The following is a 23711-nucleotide window of genomic DNA, read 5'->3' on the forward strand; positions in this document are numbered from 1 at the left end:
AGTCGTCTTGGGCGAATGCATAAGTGACACTGGGATATTTTTTTTCTTTTTTGTCATATGTACCAAACTCATTAAGTTAAACACGCGTCGTTAACACACACACACACACACACACACACACACACACACACACACACACACACACACACACACACACACACACACACACACACACACACACACACACACACACACACACACACACACACACACACACACACACACACACACACACACACACACACACACACACACACACACACACACACACACACACACACACACACACACACACACACACACACACACACACACACACATATATATATATATATATATATATATATATATAGCAGCAAATAATACAATAATACAGCAAATAAGTGTGCCCTGCAACTTGAAAAAGCTCGCCCCGCTGTTCGAGAAGTCAACGCCTGCCTGTTACCATATTATATATATATATATATATATATATATATATATATATATATATATATATATATATATATATATATATATATATATATATATAATGTTGACTTCTCGAACAGCGGGGCGAGCTTTTTCAAGTTGCAGGGCACTGTTATTTGCTGTTTTCGTTTAAAATTTCACTGGCAGTGAGATCAATTTGTAACCACACGTGAAATGAACCAAGACAGTGTGGAAGGATTGAGCGAGTATTAGCGTTAATGTTATGACCATGCACCACGTCTGTTTGTGAGAAGAAAATAGGGCTAACGCGGTGATGATTAGGGCTACGGCCAGCTTAGCGTGCTGTGGTGAATTTGCAGAAAGTGGTGAAATGAAACGCCGCCAACGTGGTGTTCACGTGCGTTTGCTTGCGCTATTTTGCACAAACGGAGCAAGCGCGAAGCTCCATGGAAGATGCACAGTTGTTAATTACACGCAAGCCTCCGTTGAGTAAACCTTGGGCCCGAAAATGTACGACGGCAATAAGGCAGAATGCGAGAGAGGCGAATGAGAGCTGAAGAATGTCAGGTTTGTTTCACGTAAGTTTTCGTGCTACAGATGAATGTGCCATCAGAAAGGAAGCTAAGGCGTGCAAACACACGAGATGAGAACAACACGAACGCCGACTGTCGACTGAAAGGGCGCACCACAACTGAAAAGAAATTAGACACAGAAACCTATATGCGCATGCGCAGGTGTAGCGCCACCAGTCATTCCGGCACATGTGGGGATCGCGCGAGAGATAACTGTCCAGGCATTCTCATTTCTTCTTTAAGTAAGCTAATCGAAGGCTGGCTCACGCATGCGCTTCCACTACTATCGATATGCCACCCCTCAAATATTACACGCGTTTTGTCATCCTTGTAGCTGCGCATTCGTCGAACTTTGGCGTGCATGTGCACTCTTGGCAACGTAAAGAAAGGTTAGATGGCGAGCCTCCGGTTAACGACTTCTTATTGCAATCTCTCATTAACCCAGTGGCCCGCCTGTCCTACGTAAAAGCGACCGCAGTTAAAAATAACATATATACCACAGCAGTACGGCAATCTGTGCTTGTTCATATACGGCGAAATATACTTGTTCGCATGTAGCGCGTAAAGGCTCTTGGACAAATTAATAAAGAGGACGAAACTCGTTTGCTTACGAAAGCAATGTTGTTCGGTTTAGCTTCGCTCTAGCATGATTGATCGGTAAATATACTACTCTCTAAATCTTTGACGTCACATTGAAAATAGTTCACGGTGGCCGCATTCCGATGGAGGCGAAATGCGAGAACACCCGCGTACGTAGATTTAGGTGCACGGCAAAGAACCCCAGGTGGCCAAAATCAGCCCGCAGTCGTAGTCATGTCGTGGTTTTGGCACGTAAAACCCCAAAACATTAATTGTTAGCGCAAACAATCCCTTGCTCATTCCAATCATAACAAATAAAGCGGGATTCACATGACAACCAGCGTATCACGTGACGCCTGCATCATCAAAGCGCGCTGCCCATCGTCGAGACTGGCCTGCGCTCGCAGTCCGGATGGAAATTTCATCACACTTCGCATCACTGCTGGTGGTGTGTCTACGGAATCCATACGCCGCCCCGTCATGGCAGCAAGAAGCGAGCAACTCGTATTGTTCCGTGGATTTTTGCGAACTTGAGGACTTGGAGCATTATGTCAAGAAAAACAGCCTGCAGCACGTAGAGTCACGTGTGAGTAACTGTTAGTTGCGGTTGACCGCTTCGACACTGTGGGACGATGTAGTGCTCAAATATGAAAAAAAAGAACATCTACTACGGAGGGTCTTTAAAGGTACGTATACTTTATAGATGATCACTACGTTATTAATCTTTTTCTCGAAGAAGCTTCTTTGAACGTCTATTTGCCTGTGAACTCACGATAAATTGTTAACGTATAACGCTGTGGCGTTGGCTGTGTTTGTAAGCATGTCCGAGCATATTTTATGCGCAGACCAGCCAGGTGGCCGGTTGCGACCGTACTCGCGTCCGACGTTGCCCTTCAACAACTGAACTTTTTATCATTGGTGTACTTAAATGGCTGTGTTCTTATTCTTTTGCTGACGCGCCGGGCTTTTCTTCGGACAGAACAATAGCAATTCATGTGAATGGGCACCACAAGCGTGAATAGAAACTGTTTGCTAAGGCACCGAAAAAGAACACCTAGGATCCTAGGACAACGAACTGGCTAGAAAATATAGCAGCTAAATACTTGAGTTCGTTCCGTATGCCTATATTTTCTTTGTGATGTAAGTACAGAACTCTGAGCGTCAAATGGTTTGTGATCAGCGTTAAAAACATAGGCTAAATGTCGGTTTATTTTTATTAGACCGTTTCGCAAGTTCACTTAGAGCCTCGTTGAAGGCTATGTGCTTGCTGCGGACACGCTGTCCCTGCAAACTTCTTAATCTCATCTGCCCACCTCACTTTCTGCTTCCCCGTATACGCGCTTGTCTTCTCTTGGAATCCAGTCTGTTAGTCTTAATAACCAGTGGTTATCTCGCCTTCGGGCTACATGCCCTGGCCATTTCTTCTTAATGATTTTGAATACGGTGTCGTTAACACGCGTTTGTTCCCTCCTGGCCCACTCTGTTCTGTTCTTGCCCCGTAACGTACACCTATCATTTTCCTTTGCGTGGCTCGTTGCGTCGTGCTCAATTAAATTTGAATTCTTTTCGTAAGCCTCCAGGTTTCTGCCCCGTAGGTAAGTACCGGTAACATGCGGCAGTTAAATACTTTTCTCTTGAGGAATGGTGGTGAACTTTCATTCATGATCTGAAAATACCCGCCCAATGTGCTCCATCCTATGCTTATTATTCTAGTTACCTTAGTCTCACGGTTGGTGTCTGCGGTCACTATATGCCCCATAAGTATGCGTGTTCCTTTATTACTTCCAGTGCCACGCTATCTATCGCAAACCGCCGTTCTCTTCCGAGACTGTTGAACCTTAGTCTAAAAATCGATATGCAAAAATTGGGGTCATAAATCAATAAGAAGAAAACTAATGGAAACAATAGACGTGTGAAATAACGGAAACGACGACCGCTTCGTCATCTGCGATTAGGATTTCCGTGCGTATCGCGAGAAGTTGTAACCTTACTTGTTGCCCCGAAGCAAGATAAGGAGGGAGGGGCTTTTTCCGAGGTTGGACGCGGAGGTCACTGTATCGAACTTCTACGCAAAGAAGTTATCGAATAAAAAAAAAAGATCACCACAAATGAACTGTTAACTTGTTTCCATACGGTGAAACAGCGCTATCTGCCACGTTATCACTGCGCCATTGTTTGGCGTCGGTTTCGACAACCTCTGACCGTACCACGCGGCCATAAATTCCCGCGTTCATTATCGTCCACGGCACTTCCTTTTGCGCCGCCTAACCATGCTAGCCACGGTAGCGTTGGTCGCCTGGACAGTGGTCGTCTTGGGCGCCACCATCGCCGTTTTGCAACTGCTGCGGTAAGTGCGATCATTCTCAAGTGTGACTGCAAGGACATCAGCCTCTTTTATTCCACTACAGGACAGAGGCCTCTCCCGGTGACCTGAAGTTTACTGCCCTATCCTGTGCTAGCTGATTCCATTTTATCCTTGCGAACTTCTCAATTTCGTCACTCTATCTAACTCTCTGCAATCCTCGACTGCGTTTCCCATTCCCTGGTAACCATTCTGTGGCTCTTACTGTCACCGGTTGTCTTTCCTGCGCATTACGTGGCCAGCCCAGGTCCACTCCTTTCAATTGATGTCAACTGGGATATCTGTTACCCCTATTTGTTCCCTGACCCATTCTGCCGGCCTCCGACCTCTTAACGTTACTCCCATCATTTTGCGTTTCGATGCCGTGAAACAGCACTGGGGACGTACCCGTGGTAAATCGTTATTTCACTGTACATTAGAACAGATATGCAAAATGTTGCAGAAAGTGGCCGGCAACGTCGGAGAACAGTAATGTCCGTACCTATAGCTTAAGAGAAGCGCTGCGGTGAAATATTGCCTTCAGTGCAGACATGCCATTAGAAATCCCAATGAGATGATGAAAATCTTTAGGACTGCTCACGAACATGCTTTTCGCTTCCACTCAAATCGTGTATAGTGCTCGTTACCTTGTAATTGTGAAGAATTGTTAGCGTGGGATTTCTACAAGATTAAAGTAAGCGTAGAAGACGCGTTGTTAAACAAAGTTTGGGAGTATTTGCGAAAGTTGCGAGGATGAGAGTGTCAGTTACCCGGGAAGAAAGCTTCGTTGCGGAAAAAATCTCGTCAGGCGATGGTTCAAGATTCGATCCCCCGACTCGCACTTTTTCTTCAGCTGCGATTCTTTGTACAATGAACCTCTATAAGTTTCTTTTCTTTTTGCAGCATTGTGATAGACATTCACGTGAACCCCTCCTTTTTTATATATATAGAAACACGTCCACTTAGCTGTCACAGAACACTTTTATGTAGGGAAACAGTTGGTGGTACGTTGGTCTGAATTTTTCGTGTCGTTGTCGTTCACCTGCACAAAAGCTTGGAGGACGCTTGAGCTTCGCCTTCAAGAGTAGAACGTGATCGTAATCGGGCCCAGTGCACATCACCTTCTCAATTGCTAGACTGGTTGCGGTTCTCCGTGGATGCCTCAACCGAGCCGCAAGGAAACGAACGTCTGTCCGCGTAATATTGGCCGTTTCAAAGTGTCCTAGAATGCCTACTGCAAGTGCAGTTGCCAAGTGCCCACTACGCCAAAATTCTTCCTCTTGCAAACCATCGAAGGACCAAGGCAACACGCGAACCTACGAAGCTGCTCGCTTTGTTGACGTTTTTGTTGCTGATTAGGATGATGATTAAATCCGGGTGCTTTGTAATGGGTGGGTCTTCAAACACCTCACTCGTTGTGCAATTCACAAGTCTTGACGCCTGGCGCGATTCTACGCTTCTGTCACGCAACATTACAGGAGACTCCTCGCATTACATGAAATTCGTATAATGTTTTTCTTTTTCCAAAGCAGCTTCAAGCAATGGCGTCGCTCTGTAGTAGAACACCTGCTTGCCACGCAGAAGGCCTGGCTTCGATTCTCACTCGAACCGAATATTCTTATTATTTATTCTATTTGCATCTTTTTTTCATTCACGGACAACGCTGATTTTTTGCCGACACCGGAATTTCTGCGAAACGAGCTCTCTAACGCTATCGCGTTAATATGTGGGGGGATACCGAAGATTGTGCAATGCTGTGTCGACAGGCAGCAGTGGTATTAACCCCTTTTCCGACACATGGGTAGAATGCGTAGATTAGTCCAATTGACAGCGGCCGGCAGGTGTGGCGCGGTAACGGCGCACAATTACGCGTGAAACTTTACCACCCATATAGACCCGTGCTGAGTGTGTCGAGGCCTAACACGAGGAAGTAGTGGAAGACAAGATAAAGTGGGAAGGATAACTACGTGAGTCTATACGTACGCCAGCATCGCTCTTTCCACAACGTAGTGGCGTAGGCAGAAATTTGTCTCGGGGGAAGGCCGAGGGGGGGAGGGGGTTGGAACAACCGTTGTTGTTCTCCCGTCGCCGAAGAATGAATGAAAGAACACGAGAAAAAAGGTCACCCATATCAGACAGTAATACACAGCACTAGAAATGATGTTAAGGTCCTCGCTCGCACACGTTTATCAGGCTACAGTTTCAGAGCTGCATAACACACAAGAGGCCACCATTGTTTCCTCTCCTAGCCGTGCGCTCGAGGTCAAATTCGACTCTCTGCAGAGATTAATTGGCGATTTGGTGAGCTAACACGTGGTGATATATACACTAGACATTCCAATATGTATTGCTTTTCTCTACATGTGCCGAACAACTTAGTGTTTTCAGATAGTGTTCCTGTAGCAATTGTAAAAGACTGAGCTACGTTGTTTGAGCGCGGAATGGCGATATGTATTTCTGCGAAACGAGCCGTTTAACGCGGTCGCGATAAAACACTTAATGTAAACAAGGAAAGCGGGCTTTTTTTTGTCGTTCAATAATCGGTGTGACAGCACTGTTATGCAGCCGTGCAGCAGTGCAGCCTTCAACATTTTACGCATAGATTGAGAGATCCGCTATTGCTTGCTTCGGTTCGCGCTACCACCTAGCAATATATTATCCACACTCAATCTACAGCCATATATATATATATATAGACAGAGAGAGAGAGTAAAATGAGAGAAAGGCAACCAGAACTGTAGCATCCCGTTTGCTACCCTACACTAATGGGAAGAGGAAAGGATGTTGAAAAGGAAAGTGGCTATGAGAGGCGTGGAATGATTATCATGATTACTTTTAACTTCTTGGGTTTCATTGACGTACGGATAAACTTATTCAAACAACATGCACAGCATCTCAAATGTAAATTCACATTGATCAATGCAGCTGTCATATAGGGTTTGTGAAAAAACCCACCCCTTATGTAGCACCCCCTCAGGGTCCTTAAAGGGGTACTGAGGCGAAAACTTTCAGCTGCTTTTTTTGGGTCAAATGAAAGGCACCGCCTATAGAGCCCAGAAAATGTACTGGTAAGCGTAAGTGCACCCTGGGAAAGAAATTACTGTACGTTCCTGAAAGCTAGTTTCGGTTCCTACTGTATCGTGACGCCACAATACGGTATGAGCTTCTCTTCACGTGCTCGCGCAAGATATCGTGACGTTTCCACGGCCGCTCCGCTCCGTGGCTGCGTTGGTGGCGCAGAAGCGACCATGTTGAACGTTTTTGATGACGCACAAGCGGTCATATTGAATTTTTTGGTACCTGACGTCATCGCAACTAGCCAAACTGGTGCGTGAAGTCACCAGAATCGACGCTGTATCCTGACGTCACGATAGTGTCGATGTCAGTAGGCACGCTATGAGCAAAGTGACTTTAATGTCAAAATAAAATCTTATCAGCATTTGCAGAGCTTCACACTTGCTCAGAGCCTTCTCTGTATGTCGGAGACTTGTATGGCAGAGAAAACTCATCTTCGAAAATTGGTATTAGTACCTCTTTAAGGAGACAGCGATGAATGAATGCGCGTGCTCAACCGCATAACTTCATAGCCACCGGGTGACCTTTGTACGCTAGTAAACGATTACGTGACTGATGCCGTATCGAGCCGAAGACTTGCTCATGCACTCTACGCAACTCCTGCCTGCAGCGCGTCTATCTGCCCTCGTGGGCAGCTATTACAGGATCCACGTGCTGCGTTGTGCGCTATCGGACGATATCGCCGGGTCGCACCTCGGGACCGGCTTTGTCTCGGCGCGACTGGTTACTCGGCACACCCTGTGTCGTCACAACCTGCTTCGCACGTGTTGAATAATTTGGTGCATTAGTAACGTATTCTAGTAGTTCAGCCAATCACGCACGACAAGTGCTGTCGCTCACAGTCAGGTCATCAATTGAGACGGAAACAAAGAGTGCTAGACGCGGGACGGTGATACAACGACAGACAGTGCGCAGACGCTTTGTCCAGAGGAACGACAGAAACACAGTACCTGCGCAGAGATAGAAAAGAAATAATCACTGCGTCGGCAAAATAGGCTGTCACGTTTTTAACGAGTGACTGATTTCGCAGACATGCAGGGAAATGGAGGGCACACTGGCTCAAGCGTTTCCGTGTGTATGGTGAGCTTCGCTTATCTCTCGTACTATTTGCTCTGTCGTTCTGTCACCGTTCCGTCCCGTTTGTTCCCGTCTTACTCCTGTACAAACCGGCCCAGTTATAGGTGCGCTCCTGCAGTTCATCAACCTTACATTTGCGCGACGTTTTGCCACGGGCCAACGTCTATATTACACAGTTTTGTTCTGAGAACGGCAATAGTAGTGGACATGTAGGAAATATTAAGCGCTGCGACAGACGCTGACAGGCACGCAGGTATAACCGGGGAAGAGGAGGTAACAACTATACTGTTAAGCCACTGGTTAGGCGCATAATTTTATCCGGCGCGGAGAGGGGCTACAGTGCGGGGCTCCTGCGGCCTTTACGTGAAACTATGCGGCGGTCTTTATTAGGGCGACAACCTTATACATATGTCTCGTGCAAACGTGACCTTGAACGAAAAGCTGGGCGTGAGCGAATGAATCAAATAATGACGACGAAGTTACCGCGTGTGCTGCGCGTTCACTTCGTCTTCGCGTAATGTAAAGTGCGCGGTAAGGTAGCCATTGATACATTCACTTTTGAGTCATCTTAGGCGAGTTCGGATTCGAGCTGGTCAGCATGACCTCGACTTCTCAGGATCCTTGCTCGGGCTTTATGGGCACGCCCATTCGACATGATACAGGGAAGCGTGCGAGTTACGGAATATTCGTTGGATGCATATTGCGAAGTGCTTCGCCACATGGTATGTCTCAGCATGACATGACATGACAAGAACTTTACTGAAGTCCCGAGGAACTCGAATCTGGGGAGCCGGAGGCCCCCAGATCGAGTTGGTGGCTCCGCCCACGATGGGACTAGAAGTCCAAGTTCCGTCGCGATGTCGTGGGCCCTCTGGACGGCCTGGAGTTGGGTGTGTAGATCGCTACTCTTCAGGGATTCCTCCCATTGCTCCTTCGTGAGGGGTGGAGAGGCATTAAGGGTTGGGCACAGCCAGAGCATGTGGTCGAAAGAACATGAGTCATGGCCGCATTTGGGGAACGACTGTAAGTGGTCGGGGTCTATCCTATTAAGGGACCGAGGAGTGGGATACGAACGTGTCTGCAGGAGTCTGAATGTGGTAGCCTGAGGCTTGTTCAGTTTGGGGTGGGGTAGTGGAAATTTTTTCCTGGCCAGGCGGTAGTGGGAAGTAATTTCGTGAAAAGTACATAATGTGTCTTTGTCTCAACAGTTGTGCGTTTTTGCAGTCGTCCGTACACCTCCGCTTCTGTGAGGAGCGGCGTGCATTCAAGTTTCACGTAACTTCAAGTTTGAGTAAGTTGTTTATGGTGGTTGGTGGTGGTGGTGGTGAAAAGCATTTATTTACAAGGAGAGGTGTGGGGCCTTTTAATTTAAAGGTTCCTACAGTCTAGGTGGAGTCTCTATTCCGGGACCCCATTGGTTGAAGCCGCCGCCCTGGCTCTCTGTACCAAGGCCTGTTGGGCCCGAAGGTCTGAGCAGCCGAGCAGGGCCGCCTCCCAGACCTCTCGTGTAGGGTTCGGGTGAGGAGTAAGGGCTGAGTTGTTTTGACAGGCCCACACCATGTGGTAGGTGTCCGCCACCTCCCCACAGTGCTGGCATTGTCCTGTGACCGTAGGGTCGAAATGTTTTATGATTGCAGGACATAACATTGTGTTAGTCTGGAGTCTTAATAGGATGCGCTCATCTGCTTTCTTCGACCCCCTTGCAGGAGGAGGGTAGCGGCGATGAATTTCCTTATAATATTCTCGCAACCGTCGCATTTCAAGTTAAACACTGCAGCAGTGTCCATCTAAACATGTCGAGCCGCGGCACATTTGTTCGCGCAGCGTGCGCTCGAACCTGTATGAACTTGGGCATAAATCTGCAGAACTTATGATGCCGCGTTTCTCTTCGTTAAAAATACAATGTGTCGATTTTTCGACGTTATGTATTCAACCACTCTCCATTAGACGAAGTCAATCTGCGATGTACATGAGAAGTCATAGCGAGATTCCACGCTGGCGCCACTGGCACACTTTTGCCTTTAGTGGTTCTCAGTAGTGTCATGCACCGTCCAATGACCCCTTTGGCAACCTGAAAAACCTCTGTAAATTTAGCTCATGTTGAAATTTTGTTGACGGATAATGCGTAAATAACCGAATAAAAAAGACATGAACCAAGGTCACATAAATAACTTTAGTCTGGTTCGTCGAAATCAGTGGCTCAAAATGCATGCGTGTCTTGTTAGCAGACTCCTGAAGCAACCTCTAGTAGTATATTGACAGAGTGGGGTGTGTAGCCCCTCCAGACAGCCCCTATCACCGACTGTTTATAAATGCGGTAAATTTACATAATTTGATGACGCGGTTTTGGAGACTCAGTTTAAAGCGAGTGGAAGTGTTAGAACATATTAGTGTATTTTATATCAATTAATTGCACTCACAACGTAACTGAAAACCTAATTATTGTACAGTTAGTTAAGCCATAGTTCTTGATAAAACGAATCCAACGACCCACTTAAACTACATGCAATAGTTATCTGCTGGCGGCAAGCATTCCTGTGTTCGTATCGTTCTTCTTCTTTGTCCGTGTGTCTTCCCGCGCTATGCTAAATGCCAGTTTATGATGAACCAACAAGCCCACATTAGTACCCTTGTCGATTCCTAAAAAGTTAATTATTTCGAAATTCCGGTCGTAATGCCCCGCGTTCAACGACTCGTTAAACACGGCACTGCATCCATCCAAGTGACCGTGTGTAGCAAAATATTTCAACCAGAAGTCGTATAAAGAAACTTTAGGTAACAAAAATGTTTAATCTACCACAACCTCAGTATTTGTGGTCTCTTTCTTGTTAAACGAGGACGCCGTATCCTAATGTGGTCGTGTCGGTAAAACGCCAAACGTCAGCTTCAGTAATTCATAAGTACACAACTTTCTACACACTTCGACATTCTGCTTCGCAACCGCAGAATTAGATATATTTAAAAAAAGAAGACGTAAACGATAAATGAAATCGTTAAGCGGTGCGCTTAAAGATTCAGAGCAAATTAAGAAAAACAAAAGCCTTCTTGTGTAATAATCGTTCTTATCTTGTTAGCAGATCCCCGAAGAAACCTCTGATACCTTTGATTAATTAAGACTTCACTTATTAACATCACGGTCACTATCATCAGACACTATGTTAATATGTCACTTTCACGTCTACTGCACAAATGCGTTCATATCGTACCGTCTCGTTGCTTACCAGTTCTAGTCCCCGCGCCCACATTACGACGTCTACATAAGAGCCTGAAATTAAATGCATTTTTGGTGGGATTCAAGCGGTTAATTCATCTGCACTGCCATTGCGCTTTGGAATGATCTTCCCGAAGCCGTCGTCACAATCACAGGCCGTAACCATTTTCCTTAAGAAACAGACACATTTAAATACTGATTTCACTTCTCTTGCAATGCATACTGATTTAGGCCTGTATTGTACTTTTATGACATTAATGTGCTTTCTTTTTTTTAGTTGTCCCTCTCATTATTGCTCTGTCCTTCCTCACTCAATGCTTCTTCGGATGCCATGTGATGTGTCGTAAATAAATAAATAAATAAATAAATAAATAAATAAATAAATAAATAAATAAATAAATAAATAAATAACAATGTTTGTAAAGAACATTTTAAAACATCACTTTTATTTGCCCGTAACAATAGAGGCGGCGCTGCCCGTAATCGGCGACATCTGTGTAGATCTTTTTTCTTTTTTTTTGCGTTAAAAAACGCTGATGTGATACGCAAGCGAGAGGAAGCTTTCTCTTGTTTCAATCGGTCCGTTTGTTCCTACACAGTTGGCGAAAAAAACACTTCAGCTATTTCAAGGATCTCGGAGTTCCTGGACCTACTCCCAACATCATCTGGGGAAATTTATGGGAATATCACCGAAAGGTAAGCGCGTAATTGACCACTCAGTTAAGCAGAAATCGCGTATTACACTGAGCCTCCAAAGCATTCTGAAGAAAAAAGTCAGTTTCGCCGCAATAGCGAAGCAATGAATGCGATAGCAAGAAATTGGAATGTCACACGAAGAACGACAGGCAACTCGAAACTTGCGGCGCGCCCCTGAAGCACAAAGGACGCCCGAAAAGAACGCACAAGTATACACTAAAGTACCTCAGGGACTTTAATATACACAGGACTAGCGCGAACTAACAACTGTCACAGTTGTTATGTCTTTCTGTTTCACCAGCGCGCTGCAAGTGTCGACTATGCAGAATCCGACGCTCTTAGACATTTATTTTTCTTTGTGCCTTTTTTACATATATACGTACATATACATATACGGGACATGACGGTGACAGCGACGGCGAAAATCCGCGGAGAGTGTCCATATAATTGCTGTCGCAATAAAAATTGTAGCGCAAAACTACACGAGGACAGACAAGGAACACGGGACTTGCGCTCCAAAGCATATTGAGGGATTATTTACCGCAGGTGCTCTTGTGATGTCTCCAGGACGCTCGTAGATTTAGATATTTTAGGCTCAATGTTTTCGCCACTTTTGCTACTTCACAGTAGTACGGTAAAACAAGTTCAGCTATTCCCATCAGCTACCGTCGATAGATAGATAGATAGATAGATAGATGGATGGATGGATGGATGGATGGATGGATGGATGGATGGATGGATGGATGGATGGATGGATGGATGGATGGATGGATGGATGGACGGACGGACGGACGGACGGACGGACGGACGGACGGACGGACGGACGGATCTCGCCCACGCATCCGTTTTAACTAAGTATCTGGGCCACGTAACTGGCGTTGGCTCTGAGCTCACCTTTTTCACCACAGGGGATCACAAATGCAATTGCTGATTGGTGTGAGAAGTATGGAGACGTGTTCGGGTGAGTAACATGTGCATAATCAAGACTACAAAACTGCACGTCTGCCTTCTTGCTCTGTCAGCAATGAGTGTTTCATGCCGTGTGTTACCTGCATGTTAAAGAAACAGGGCGTGCAAACACGGACACAAGAGAGAGGTCAAGACACCACAAACGCCGACTAACAACTGAAAAGGCGCACAACAGCGAAAAAGAAAGAAGGCACGAAAACTTATCTGCGTATGCCCATGAAATATAGGCGAACCTATCAATCCGGCACGCGTGGTGGTCTACATGAGAGATAACTATTCACACTTAATTTCTTCTTTATGCAGGTTAATCGATGGTTGGCTCACGCACTGTTATCGATATGTCAGGCCTCAACTATTAAACACGTTTCTTCATTCCTGTGCCGGTACAAAATCACGCATCCATCGAATTTTGGCGTGAACTCACACTCTCGACAATGCAAAGATAGATTAGATAGTGAGCCTCCTGTTAGCGATCTCTTATGTTCCACTAATTTCTGGTTAACACAGCGACCCATTTGCCGTAGAAGCGGCCGCAACTAAACGGAATCTTATACACCGCGCAGACGTACAGCACTCAATGAAGTTGTTGGTATGTTTCACGAAACAAATGTCAATCCGCTCCTTGTCTATCACCCGCTCATTCTTTCTATGTACGGCGGCACATACCTAGCTTATTGACAGCCTTAACGCCGTATCTACCACCCACTTTCTTTAGCCTGTGAGATACGCAATGAATGTAAGGGATACCGACGACACGCGTTACATATTCAGCACGTCGTGCTTATGAGTTACATACGACTTAGTTTTCGTTTCATAACTGTTTTCACAGCCCACATTTCTTCAGTGGAGCAGGAATAAGTTTCCCGAACATCAGAAGCCACTGATCATTGTTCCAGTAATTACATGTTAACACCACAATCGTAGTTGATACTCTAAAAGAACTTGTTCCTGAGCTAGCCAGTGTACATGCTTGCTAAACATATGCCTGGCGCAATGCTTGAAACGTGAAGAACGGAGAGAGAAGAGACAAAGGCGCGCCAACTACCAACTGTTTATTGGCACACAAGGGTGGAAAAAGAAATAAACGTCCAAGCATGTGCAGTGGCATGGAAGCGTGACGTCATACATGTCATCAGGGAAGCTGCCCATTAAAAAAGCGGAATTCAGATCTACATAGCACAATTGTTGTGTCACTGACACAGGCGGACTCTTTCCTTCTAACAAGAAGCGCTTCCAATAGCGCCCTCGCCGTTTGGTCTCTGCTTTTGCCAACAACCTTAACTTGCGCGGAATGCGGCACACACGAGCATGATTTTTCATCTCATCCTTGAGATAAAATAAAATTGAATTGAATTGAATTGAATTTAAACGTGGGCCGGAAGGTGCGCACCATCCCTTTTACCACTACCATTGGCATGCTCCCTCAGCCTGTCGTTAATACACCGTCCACTTTGTCCAACGTAGGAAGTGTCACAGCTCAAGGAAATTTCATATACGACACCTTCGGCACAACTGAGCTCTTCAACTGAGGTCTTTTCCTAGCGTAAAAGTCGCTGTTATAAAGAATTGGCTGACTTTTCCATATCTTGGGCTGATTTTCTCGGAAGGTTCTTGCAGCGGAGGATGCTTGCGAGTATGTTTTTAAAAAGTATGCCTCGTTGGGAGATGGACTATTTAATTATATGAATACTAGGTAGGGTTGCATATCGGAACGTCCTATACTCCAACCCCATGCAGTTGTGACGGAAAGTGAAAGGATACGTGCAATTATCTGCTGATACGCACCACACAAAACAGAAAAAGAAAATAATATGCCATCTGGTTCGAGTGCCCTGGAATTGAAGCTGCCTACAAGTGATTACTGCTGACATTTGAATGAAAGCACGGAGTGAGAACGCTAGTCTTGGAGGATGAAGACCTGTCACATCATTGCAAAATAAAACCAACCTGTGCACAAATTTGGTAAGAAAAAAAAACACGAGGAAGAAAAATGTAAGAATGTACCCCTTCCTGCGCCCTCTCCCATTTTTTTATTTGCGGAAGTGTGAAAATAGTAATGTGTGCATGTAATGACAAGTGCAGCAAGTTGGGTAGGTCTGTACGGGTGCATCTTCCGTTCCGTTTGCATCGCCTTTTGTCCCCGTCAATCGCGCGCATGTACATACATCTACATACACTCCGTCTTACCTCTTATACTGAACCTGCTGTGCTGATCAAGTTGCCCCGCCTTGTATTCGGTTCATTGCCGAGATTAAACTATACTTCCATTTCCTTTGCAGATTTTACAATGGAGATGTACCGACACTTGTCGTCAAAGATCTTGATTTCTTATCCTACGTGCTAGTGAAAGACTTCGGAAACTTTATGAACCGAGGGGTAAGCAGCGCATCTTCGCTTCCACTGTTTCCGATACAATGTCCTTGTTTTTTACTACGGGATGCTCAAGCTCATAAAGTCGTGAAAGTGGTTAGTACTCGTTGGCGAAAACGAAAACGTTGCGACTTGAAAAAGAAAAAAATGGTTCGTACACTAGGTAAGCTTTTTCTGTATAGACTGTGGCTTCTGAACAAGGCACAAAGCATAACTGTTAGATCTGGAAACGGTGATACAATTGAATGCCAATCTATCACAATTTCATCGGGAGTTATAATGCCCGTCTACAATACAGAGAGGACTCACGGCAAAATGCCTCTTCAGAGCGTTATCTGGACAGGTCAACATCAGACCGCTTCACGCTAGGCGAAGTAACGCATTCTATTTGCTTCAACGTGTCACCGCGACGCGTCTTTGTTTTCACGCGGAGTTAATAGCCCTGTCGAAGCAAAGTTAAAATTAGCATTAAAAAGCTATAGCTTGCTTTGACTATATAGGAGTAACATCAAGAAATCTGAGGTCGGCAGAAGGGGTCAGGGAACAAACAGGTGTTGCAGATGTCCTAGCTGACATCAAGGGAAGAAATGGACCTAGACTGGCCACGAGATTCGTAAGACAGACCTTGGTAACCATTCCGTTGCTCTTACTGTCCAGTAAGAGCGACGGAATGGTTACCAAGGGATGGGGAATGCAGTCGAGGAAAGCAGAGAGTTAGATGTAGTGACGAAATTTAAGAAGTTCTCGGGGATAAAATGGAATCAGTTCCCGCAGGATAGGGTAAACTGGAAATCATTGGGAGAGGCCTTCGTCCTGCAGTGGACATCAACAGGCTTAGAATGATGATGATAGAATGATGATGATGATTATGATATTTGGGAGCAGAGCACCGTTGCTCTTTAACAGCAGAGCTGCTAAAGCCGACCGTGCAGAGCGAACAGAAAACTATCATGAACAGGCACGAACTCTCCTCTTCTTCATATTTTACTTCGTTCTCAGGACACGTGCGCCGATTTGACCGGCGTGGGATGCAATAACTCTGATGGGCGAGAGAACGAGTACAGAGATAAGGAGAGATAAAGGGATAGAAAGAAAGGGAATAAAGACAGAAAAAGAAATAGAGATGGAAAGGTATGGAAAGAGACAGAAAAGAGCGCAAGACAGAAGAAGAGAGAATCAAAGAGAGAAAAATAAATAAAGTGAGAGACGAAAAGAGTCGATTGCCACTTTGCCAAGCTTTCGTTGCCCATGTAGCTCAGTGTATGCGGTGCCAAGTTATTTTAGCCTATTCTAAACTTTTTTTTTCGTCACCTGCCACAGCATTGTTGTTGTTGCTTCTGCAATAAGATTCAATTAATGAATCCCTTTCTTAAGATTCAATTAAGAGGCGCGTGACATCTTATGTGCAGACCACGATGCGCACCGACGAGCAGCATCCGCTCCTTGGCCAGGGTCTGCTGCACGCCCGGGATTTGCAGTGGAAGCGCACCAGGAGCGTCACGTCACACGCCTTCACCGCCGCCAAGTTCAGACAGGTACGTTAAAGGCAGCGTCGAGAGTATTGTCCCGACCCTCAACGAGATCAGGTAGCTCATGGTGACGTTACCGAAAGTTGACTGGGCGCTTTTCCCTATCATTTACGTCCCCTGCCGCCATCTGCCCTCGAATTCGATTTCGCAGCTCCCCGAAGGAGTGTCAACAAATTTGCGTGCAAGCTATCAGAGAGTGGGAAGTGCTTACAGCTAAACTAGGCCCATCGCCCGTACTCTGTTCTAGAGAGTAGCACGATTAACTATCCAGCAGCTAGTAAACTTTTATATACAAAAAAGCACGTCAAAATAATTGCTCCGTACTTCAAATTAACAGCGCACCAACAAGACGAGGACACTAAAGGGAGAGGAAACGACACACACGTCGTTTCATCCCCCTTTGGTGTCCTCGTTTTGTTGGTGCGCTATTAATTTGAAGTATAAACCGATACCAACTCGCCCAAGTTGCCATTTTACTTCAAAATAACTGCCTCTTTCTGCAGCGCACAATATCTTTAGGCAAATATAAAACAGCTGTAAAGATGCTTTTAGGCAACGCAGAAGAAGAAATAGTAGAGAGGAAAGGCAGGGAGGTTAACCAGTTTAGGACGACCGCTTTGCTACCCTATGCGTGGGAACAGGGTGGGAGAGATAGAAAGATGGAGAGAAAAAGGTTCTTAATAATGCCTGCAGAACAAATGCAGGTGAAAAGAAGTTGCAAGATTACTTTGCAGACTTTTTCTATGTGGCATGCCTCGAAGACCTGGTGCACATCGCCTTTAGATGCAATGACCGACGCTAATAATTATACCAATCTCACACGGTTTCTAACCCCCTCTAAATTGCAGATTTTCCAGTAACTGTGTCGAAGGTGACGGGACACGAGCCTTGTCAATGTCAAGATAAACAATTTATCAGTACAGCCTAAAACCAGTCACGTATGCCAGTCATGTTTCTTTCGTGAATATCTTGACATTTGTATATGTAGTGCATTAAATGATGAAACTCCGTCCAGAACTTGCATTATTATTGATGCTCACTCCGTTCCCAATGGACCTTCTTGCTGTACCGTACACATTTGAGATTATTGGCGGATGTCGTTGATAGCGCGTGCAAAAGACAATGTGTTTTCTGTACCACGTGCCAGAAGCGGATAATATTTTTCTTTATCGTCTAGCCTCTGTCTGCACTATCTTCTGTGAACGTGCCCTCGAACGAAAACATGTCGAGCGACGCACCATCCTTATCCGGGAGACACTTTAACACAAATGCAGGTGGCAATATATGTCTGACTGTCGACGAGTAGCAACGAAACAAGAGAAAAACAAAGGCACGCGATGCGTGGCTTTTCAACAAAAGTCGACGGCCAAACAGTGGTCTCAACAGCGGGAAAATGGCGCTCGGCAGCTCCGATAGTGTCGTGTAGTTTGCAGACTGCATATACCCCACACATCCTCCACGTCCATAAGCTTTCTTATACATTTTCAAGCACAGCTTAAAATATGTTATTACGCCGTTCATATATGTCCAAAAGAAACGAAAAATTTATTTGGCTGGTCACTATTTTCCGACATAGCTCGCAAGGCGCAGGTTCCGTGTCGAACGAGACAGCAACAGTCCCTCTATTTGCGAAATATGTAGCGTAGACCTTGCGCGGCAGGTGCCACCGTTGTTGTGGACCAACATGAAACTGATTTCAATATGATTTAATCCTCACGAAATGCAAAAACATATGCAAATGCAGGGAGTCTCTTAAAGCTCGTTGTGAACAAGACCCGCGCCGTGTAAGAACAATGGCTACGAGCACATTTCATCATTATATAGTCCATGCATGTTGGCAAGAACTCGAGCGTTTTTTGTTTACGGCAGGTATTTCCACACCTGGACGACGCGTGCGACCGGCTCCTGGACCTGTTGGTCAAAACGGGTGACAGTGGCGGCAAGGAGGTTGCCGCCTACGAGCTGTTCAAACCACTCGCCATGGAGTACATTTCTCGCGGCAGCTTCGGTATCGCAAACAACTTTCAGGAGGCCACCCAGCACCCGCTCTTCCATATGGCCACTCAGGTGCTCCCGGGAACCATGATCGGCCCCATGCACATGATCGCCCGTGAGTTTCAACGCTTTTCGTCTTAACACATAGACTTAGTGGGGCACGCGCTCAACGCGCACGATTGACTAAAGGACGTCTGCTTGATAAAGTATATGAATTGACGATTTCTCTTCGCAGAAGTACGATACGCTGGCCTCGGGTTATGGTGCCGCATGCCGATAACAGCCTAACTGAGCGCAGTAGAATACATAACAATGTACAGAATAATAATATTGTATGGACACACTATCCAGTTACGCTCCCTTATTCTCATGACGTCACGAGACCGTTCAACTTCATTCAATACAGGCACTTCTATAGGAGACTGTGTTTTTGAGCGAGGAGACGCAGACTGCGGAGCTTGTACCGATTTCTCCAATTGTCCCCGAGGTTATGATAGCGTACGAGCAGAGCGACAAAGTAAAACGTGGAGTGAATGATTTCTTTCTCCGCTTCCTTTTCTTTCTTTTCTACGTGCCCTTTCTTGAAAAACTGCTTCCGTGTAAACCGCACTTCCTTTACCTGAACTTCTCAACAACTTTCCGTGAGAAAACAACGAATGCGCGCACGAACGGTACTTACTTCTACCCTTTCCTCACTCGTGTGAGTCGTTTCTGTTGTTCATTTTATCGTTTATTGGTTACGTGCCAAGTAATCCAACAACATACTATCCGGTGACAATTTATAACCGTGCTTAGATGGCGTATACTTTAATTGGCATGGTTCTTTATGTCGGTGCGCTATGATTCTTAGGTTGTTACGAAGTACCTCGGAAATGCTCGACAAGTGCAAGGCTCTTGAACTCATAGAGTTTCCTACAATACTTACTAGAGGGAACTCTGGCGCTAGTGTCTATGGGAGCTGCAACGCATGACGCTTCAGCCAGCATGGGAATGATGGGTAGTACACAAATTTGTCTAAACTTCGTACTTTCGGCTCCGTTTGGCTCCGCGTCGGCTGCATCCGCTTTGTCGAAAAACGAAGTTCAGCAAAAGTCAGCAGTTTCACTTCGCCCTTCTTTAGGCTCAGCAATTCAAATCTGGTCACGAAGTTCACAACGATCCATTCTTTTATCCGAAAGAAAACCAAAACATGGCAATAAACAAAGCCACAAGTACGTTTGAAGCCGCAAGCAGGAAGACTAGGCAAATTTGTTTACCACCCATCATTCCCATGGTATCTGAACGATCGCAGCGCCAGAGTCGCCTCTAGTTAATTTTAGGAAACTCTATGCTTGAACTAACTTTTTTTTTCTTAAATCAAAAGCGTTCAGGCTATCACTTTGTTCTTGTTTGTTTCCTTTGGGTTCCTTTCCGTTCCGTTACAGTCGGCGGACTTTGGATGGTCATAAACACAACAGCCTTCATGCTGCTAGGGTCTCACACGCTCAAGGAACAAAGGACACTGTATGTCTTAGTGCAAACCAACAAAAGGACATTTATTTGCATATTTCAACAGCAAGCCCGGCAGCTTAATTATACAAATAATAGCAATGTAACGAGCGATGTTCGACTCGCCACGCCAGGATGACAAGCGAGCAAATTTCGCTCCTGCCAGGGACCCAGGCGTATGTCTTTTTGCGGGTCGTGTCTTGCGAACGGAATCGCATTCGGGGGAACGGCAAGGAGTCTGTCTGCGGGATCGTCCCCGCGGAGTTCCTCATCGCTCGCGACGAGCCCCCAGGTCCGAGAGAAAAGAGCGCCGTTCCTTGTGTCCCCGCGTATCCTCGCCGTCAGGTGGCGCCACCGCGGGTACACTGGCGCCATGTCGGCTTGGTCCGTGTCCCGTGAGGAAGCCCGCTTACAGGACATGCAAGTGCCATGCGGTGAGAACACCTTATCAGGGGATGCGAGCGTCCCCATACGCACATATTTTATTCGAACGCTTCGCGACAAGGACGATACATGTTTGGACATTACGTGTTGGTGCTGAACTGAAGCTATGCTAGAGCGGCACTATGGTGGCGTTATGGAGCTGTGCTATAGAGATATTTCTAGAGTAGCGACATAATAAAGATGTTTGGTTGAGTACGCAATAGGTAGTAAATCGCTTGAACGTCTATAAACCCGGAACGAGGTATACTTTACCATTCTGATGGACCCTGTCTGCCTCGCAGAGTGCACGACGACGTTGCAGAGCGTGGTGGCACCTTTCCTTTGGCTGAACAGCAAGATTGGCAGCTTCACTTACGACCGCTTTGCGAAGCTCGCCTACAAGGCCGTCGACGACAGGCGCAACAACCCACTTCCCGTGAGTAGCGCTCTATTCTTACATTTCTTTTTTTTTTCACAGAGGGTAGTTATTGCAAAATTTGCGACACGTCGATAGTCTGCGGACAGCGCTGTATGCAGTCAAGCCATGACGTAGACAGCGCATAAGAGACAACGAGCATAACCTGACCATTATGGTTTCGCTCCGAGTACCTTGGATTGAACGTGAATATGTAGTGCGCTAGAGTACATGCCACAAGAATCCGCACAGGAGAAGACGATGAAGACACGCCAAGCACGAGATGGCTGCGCCTGTTTCTTTTGGCATAATGACATAATCATTTTGGTCATTTGGGAGGTTATGCATCACGGTCTAATCTAAAACTGGAATTCATTTAAAAAAATAAGCCTTCATTCTAACTGACACTGTAACGTCTATTACCACTTAAAATTTTCAGACTATATGATCCGCCCGACTCTTGGCCGATCCTCCTGAGTGGCTAGGTGCCAATCATCTCAGGAGCATCATCATCATCGCGTCCGACAAAAGAGCTTCTAAAAATATATAATTTGTGGACTCCCAGCGTCGACGTCTGTCTGTTTCCACAAATTTATTGAGCCAGATTCAGCACATGGCAGTTGCGCTTCGATTGATCGGTTTCAGATCTTAGCAATAAAGCGCGCTCTAAACACATTTTTCGGAACGCTTACAAGATCTCACCATTTATTTATTTATTTATTTATTTATTTATTTATTTATTTATTTATTTATTTATTTATTTATTTATTTGTAATTCTGCTGATTGCATTGTTGTTCTGTGAATGTGTAGTATGCACTTCCTTAGAAACTTTACAACCCCCCCCCGAAATTTTTCAATTCTGCATGTGTATATATACACGCGCACATGCAAACACATGCACGAACATGCATAAAGGGTGGTTGAACCCTCTCGAAAAAAGAAATATCTGGCTACGCCCCTGGTGGATACCCTCGTGACACAACTATGCTGGCGTCACGACGTTCAAAGAATGGATTGAACAACCCCGGAGAGCAGCGCATGATTGATGATTTCGGTCATATCATTTATATAGGAAGTAAACCAGAATTTCCTTGCACCGTGTCAAAAAATGTAAAAAAAACATTTCCCTAGGCAAAATCTGAAAAAAGAAATGAAAGCTACAATGATGTAAATTACGGCATACCAACTACCCAGCAAAACTATATCGTGAAAACGAAATGCACGCAGCATTATTGAATATTGAAGAGATTATACACCCTAGTTGTGTTAATTTACGCCGTACTTACGCGGATACAACCAGCACTGTTAATGTAGGCTAACTCTGGTTTCATTCTGGCTTATGTTGCGCTGTGTTGGCCAATGTCGGCTATGTGCTGTTGTAACAATATAATAATATAATGCGTGCGCAGTGCTATGCCTCTGCCTTTCTCTATTAACTGCTCCGCGCATTTTTCGCGTTAGGGAGAGGCCTCCTGAATTTGTTTTGCTTTTTTTTTTTTGTGAACACCGTTCCTCCTTAAAATGCAGGCCAACTAGCCACCTGTCCCTTCACTGCGCAGAGTGCAAATATACCCCGTGTTTTGATGACGCAATCATAATGATTCAGCACGGCGATCAAACAGCTATAGAGGTAGCCGAAGCTTTTTTCATTGCAAGGTTGGAAGATAAATGCATAAGCAACCGATAAGGAACTATGTTTGCTGGTCTCAAGACTGTAAGTGGGAAAGTGAAATGCTGATTATGTTTTGCTGTTGGACGGAGTCATTGCGCATGACCAATTAATTGTTTGTGTGTATATATGTTGTCTTTCCGAAATAAATAAACTTCGGTTGAAAGTTAGCGCCTGTGTCGTCTCACTTGCCTCTGTCCCTGCGAGTTATTTCCGCTATTCCACAATGCATTACCCTACCTTTTCTTTCTTATTTTTTTTTCGACTTCGCGCTAACTCTTTCGACAAAGGGCATCGTCCCAGTATTCTGTACACGGTATTCGTGTTCAATAAATAAGTGTGCGAAATATCACAGATGTTGTAGGGGCTCTTAGAACTGCGACATATTACCGTAGCGGTCTCGTTTTATTTTCTTCAGGACGGAAAGAAGGACATCTTACAGATACTGCTTGACGCTGAAACCGAGGAAGAAGAGGTTAACGATACAGTGACCAACGGTATGTTCAACACTATAAAGTTTTATTGAACCAGTTCCCACTTTTGAGCATGCGTATACCGGCGCTCGTTCTCTACTCAAAGAATAGACAAAGCGCCAAGAACGCCTTATAGTGTGCATAATTAATCACGTGTCCGATATGTAATTTCATTTCTGGTGCACCTTTTCACTGAGTGCGTTTAGTCTCGCTGAGAGCAGGTACCTGCTCTCAGCGAAACGTAAACATGTTTCATCCCGGAGCGTGGGTTATCGACAGATATGGCAAAAGTGCTACTAAAATGTAATTAAGTTATATTATTAATTACTATCCTAAAGTATTTACTAATGTAATTAAACTAGATTATATATTACCGCTGCTCGAAAGTAATGGCTA

General features: G+C 45.3%; 1 protein-coding gene across 1 annotated transcript in view; it reads left to right on the forward strand.

The window, feature by feature from the left end:
* Positions 1-3807: 3807 nt before the first annotated feature.
* Positions 3808-23711, forward strand: part of LOC119393204 (cytochrome P450 3A8) — a 29977-nt gene continuing 10073 nt past the window's right edge. Inside the window, exons 1-8 of the mRNA XM_037660056.2 lie at positions 3808-3930; positions 11887-11983; positions 12892-12944; positions 15232-15328; positions 16732-16857; positions 18721-18961; positions 21060-21193; positions 23261-23339. Coding sequence (XP_037515984.1) covers positions 3854-3930; positions 11887-11983; positions 12892-12944; positions 15232-15328; positions 16732-16857; positions 18721-18961; positions 21060-21193; positions 23261-23339 — 904 coding nt within the window. The 5' untranslated portion in view covers positions 3808-3853. The remainder of the gene's footprint in view (positions 3931-11886; positions 11984-12891; positions 12945-15231; positions 15329-16731; positions 16858-18720; positions 18962-21059; positions 21194-23260; positions 23340-23711) is intronic.

Source organism: Rhipicephalus sanguineus, chromosome 5, assembly GCF_013339695.2.
Source record: "Rhipicephalus sanguineus isolate Rsan-2018 chromosome 5, BIME_Rsan_1.4, whole genome shotgun sequence".
NCBI lineage: Eukaryota > Metazoa > Arthropoda > Arachnida > Ixodida > Ixodidae > Rhipicephalus > Rhipicephalus sanguineus.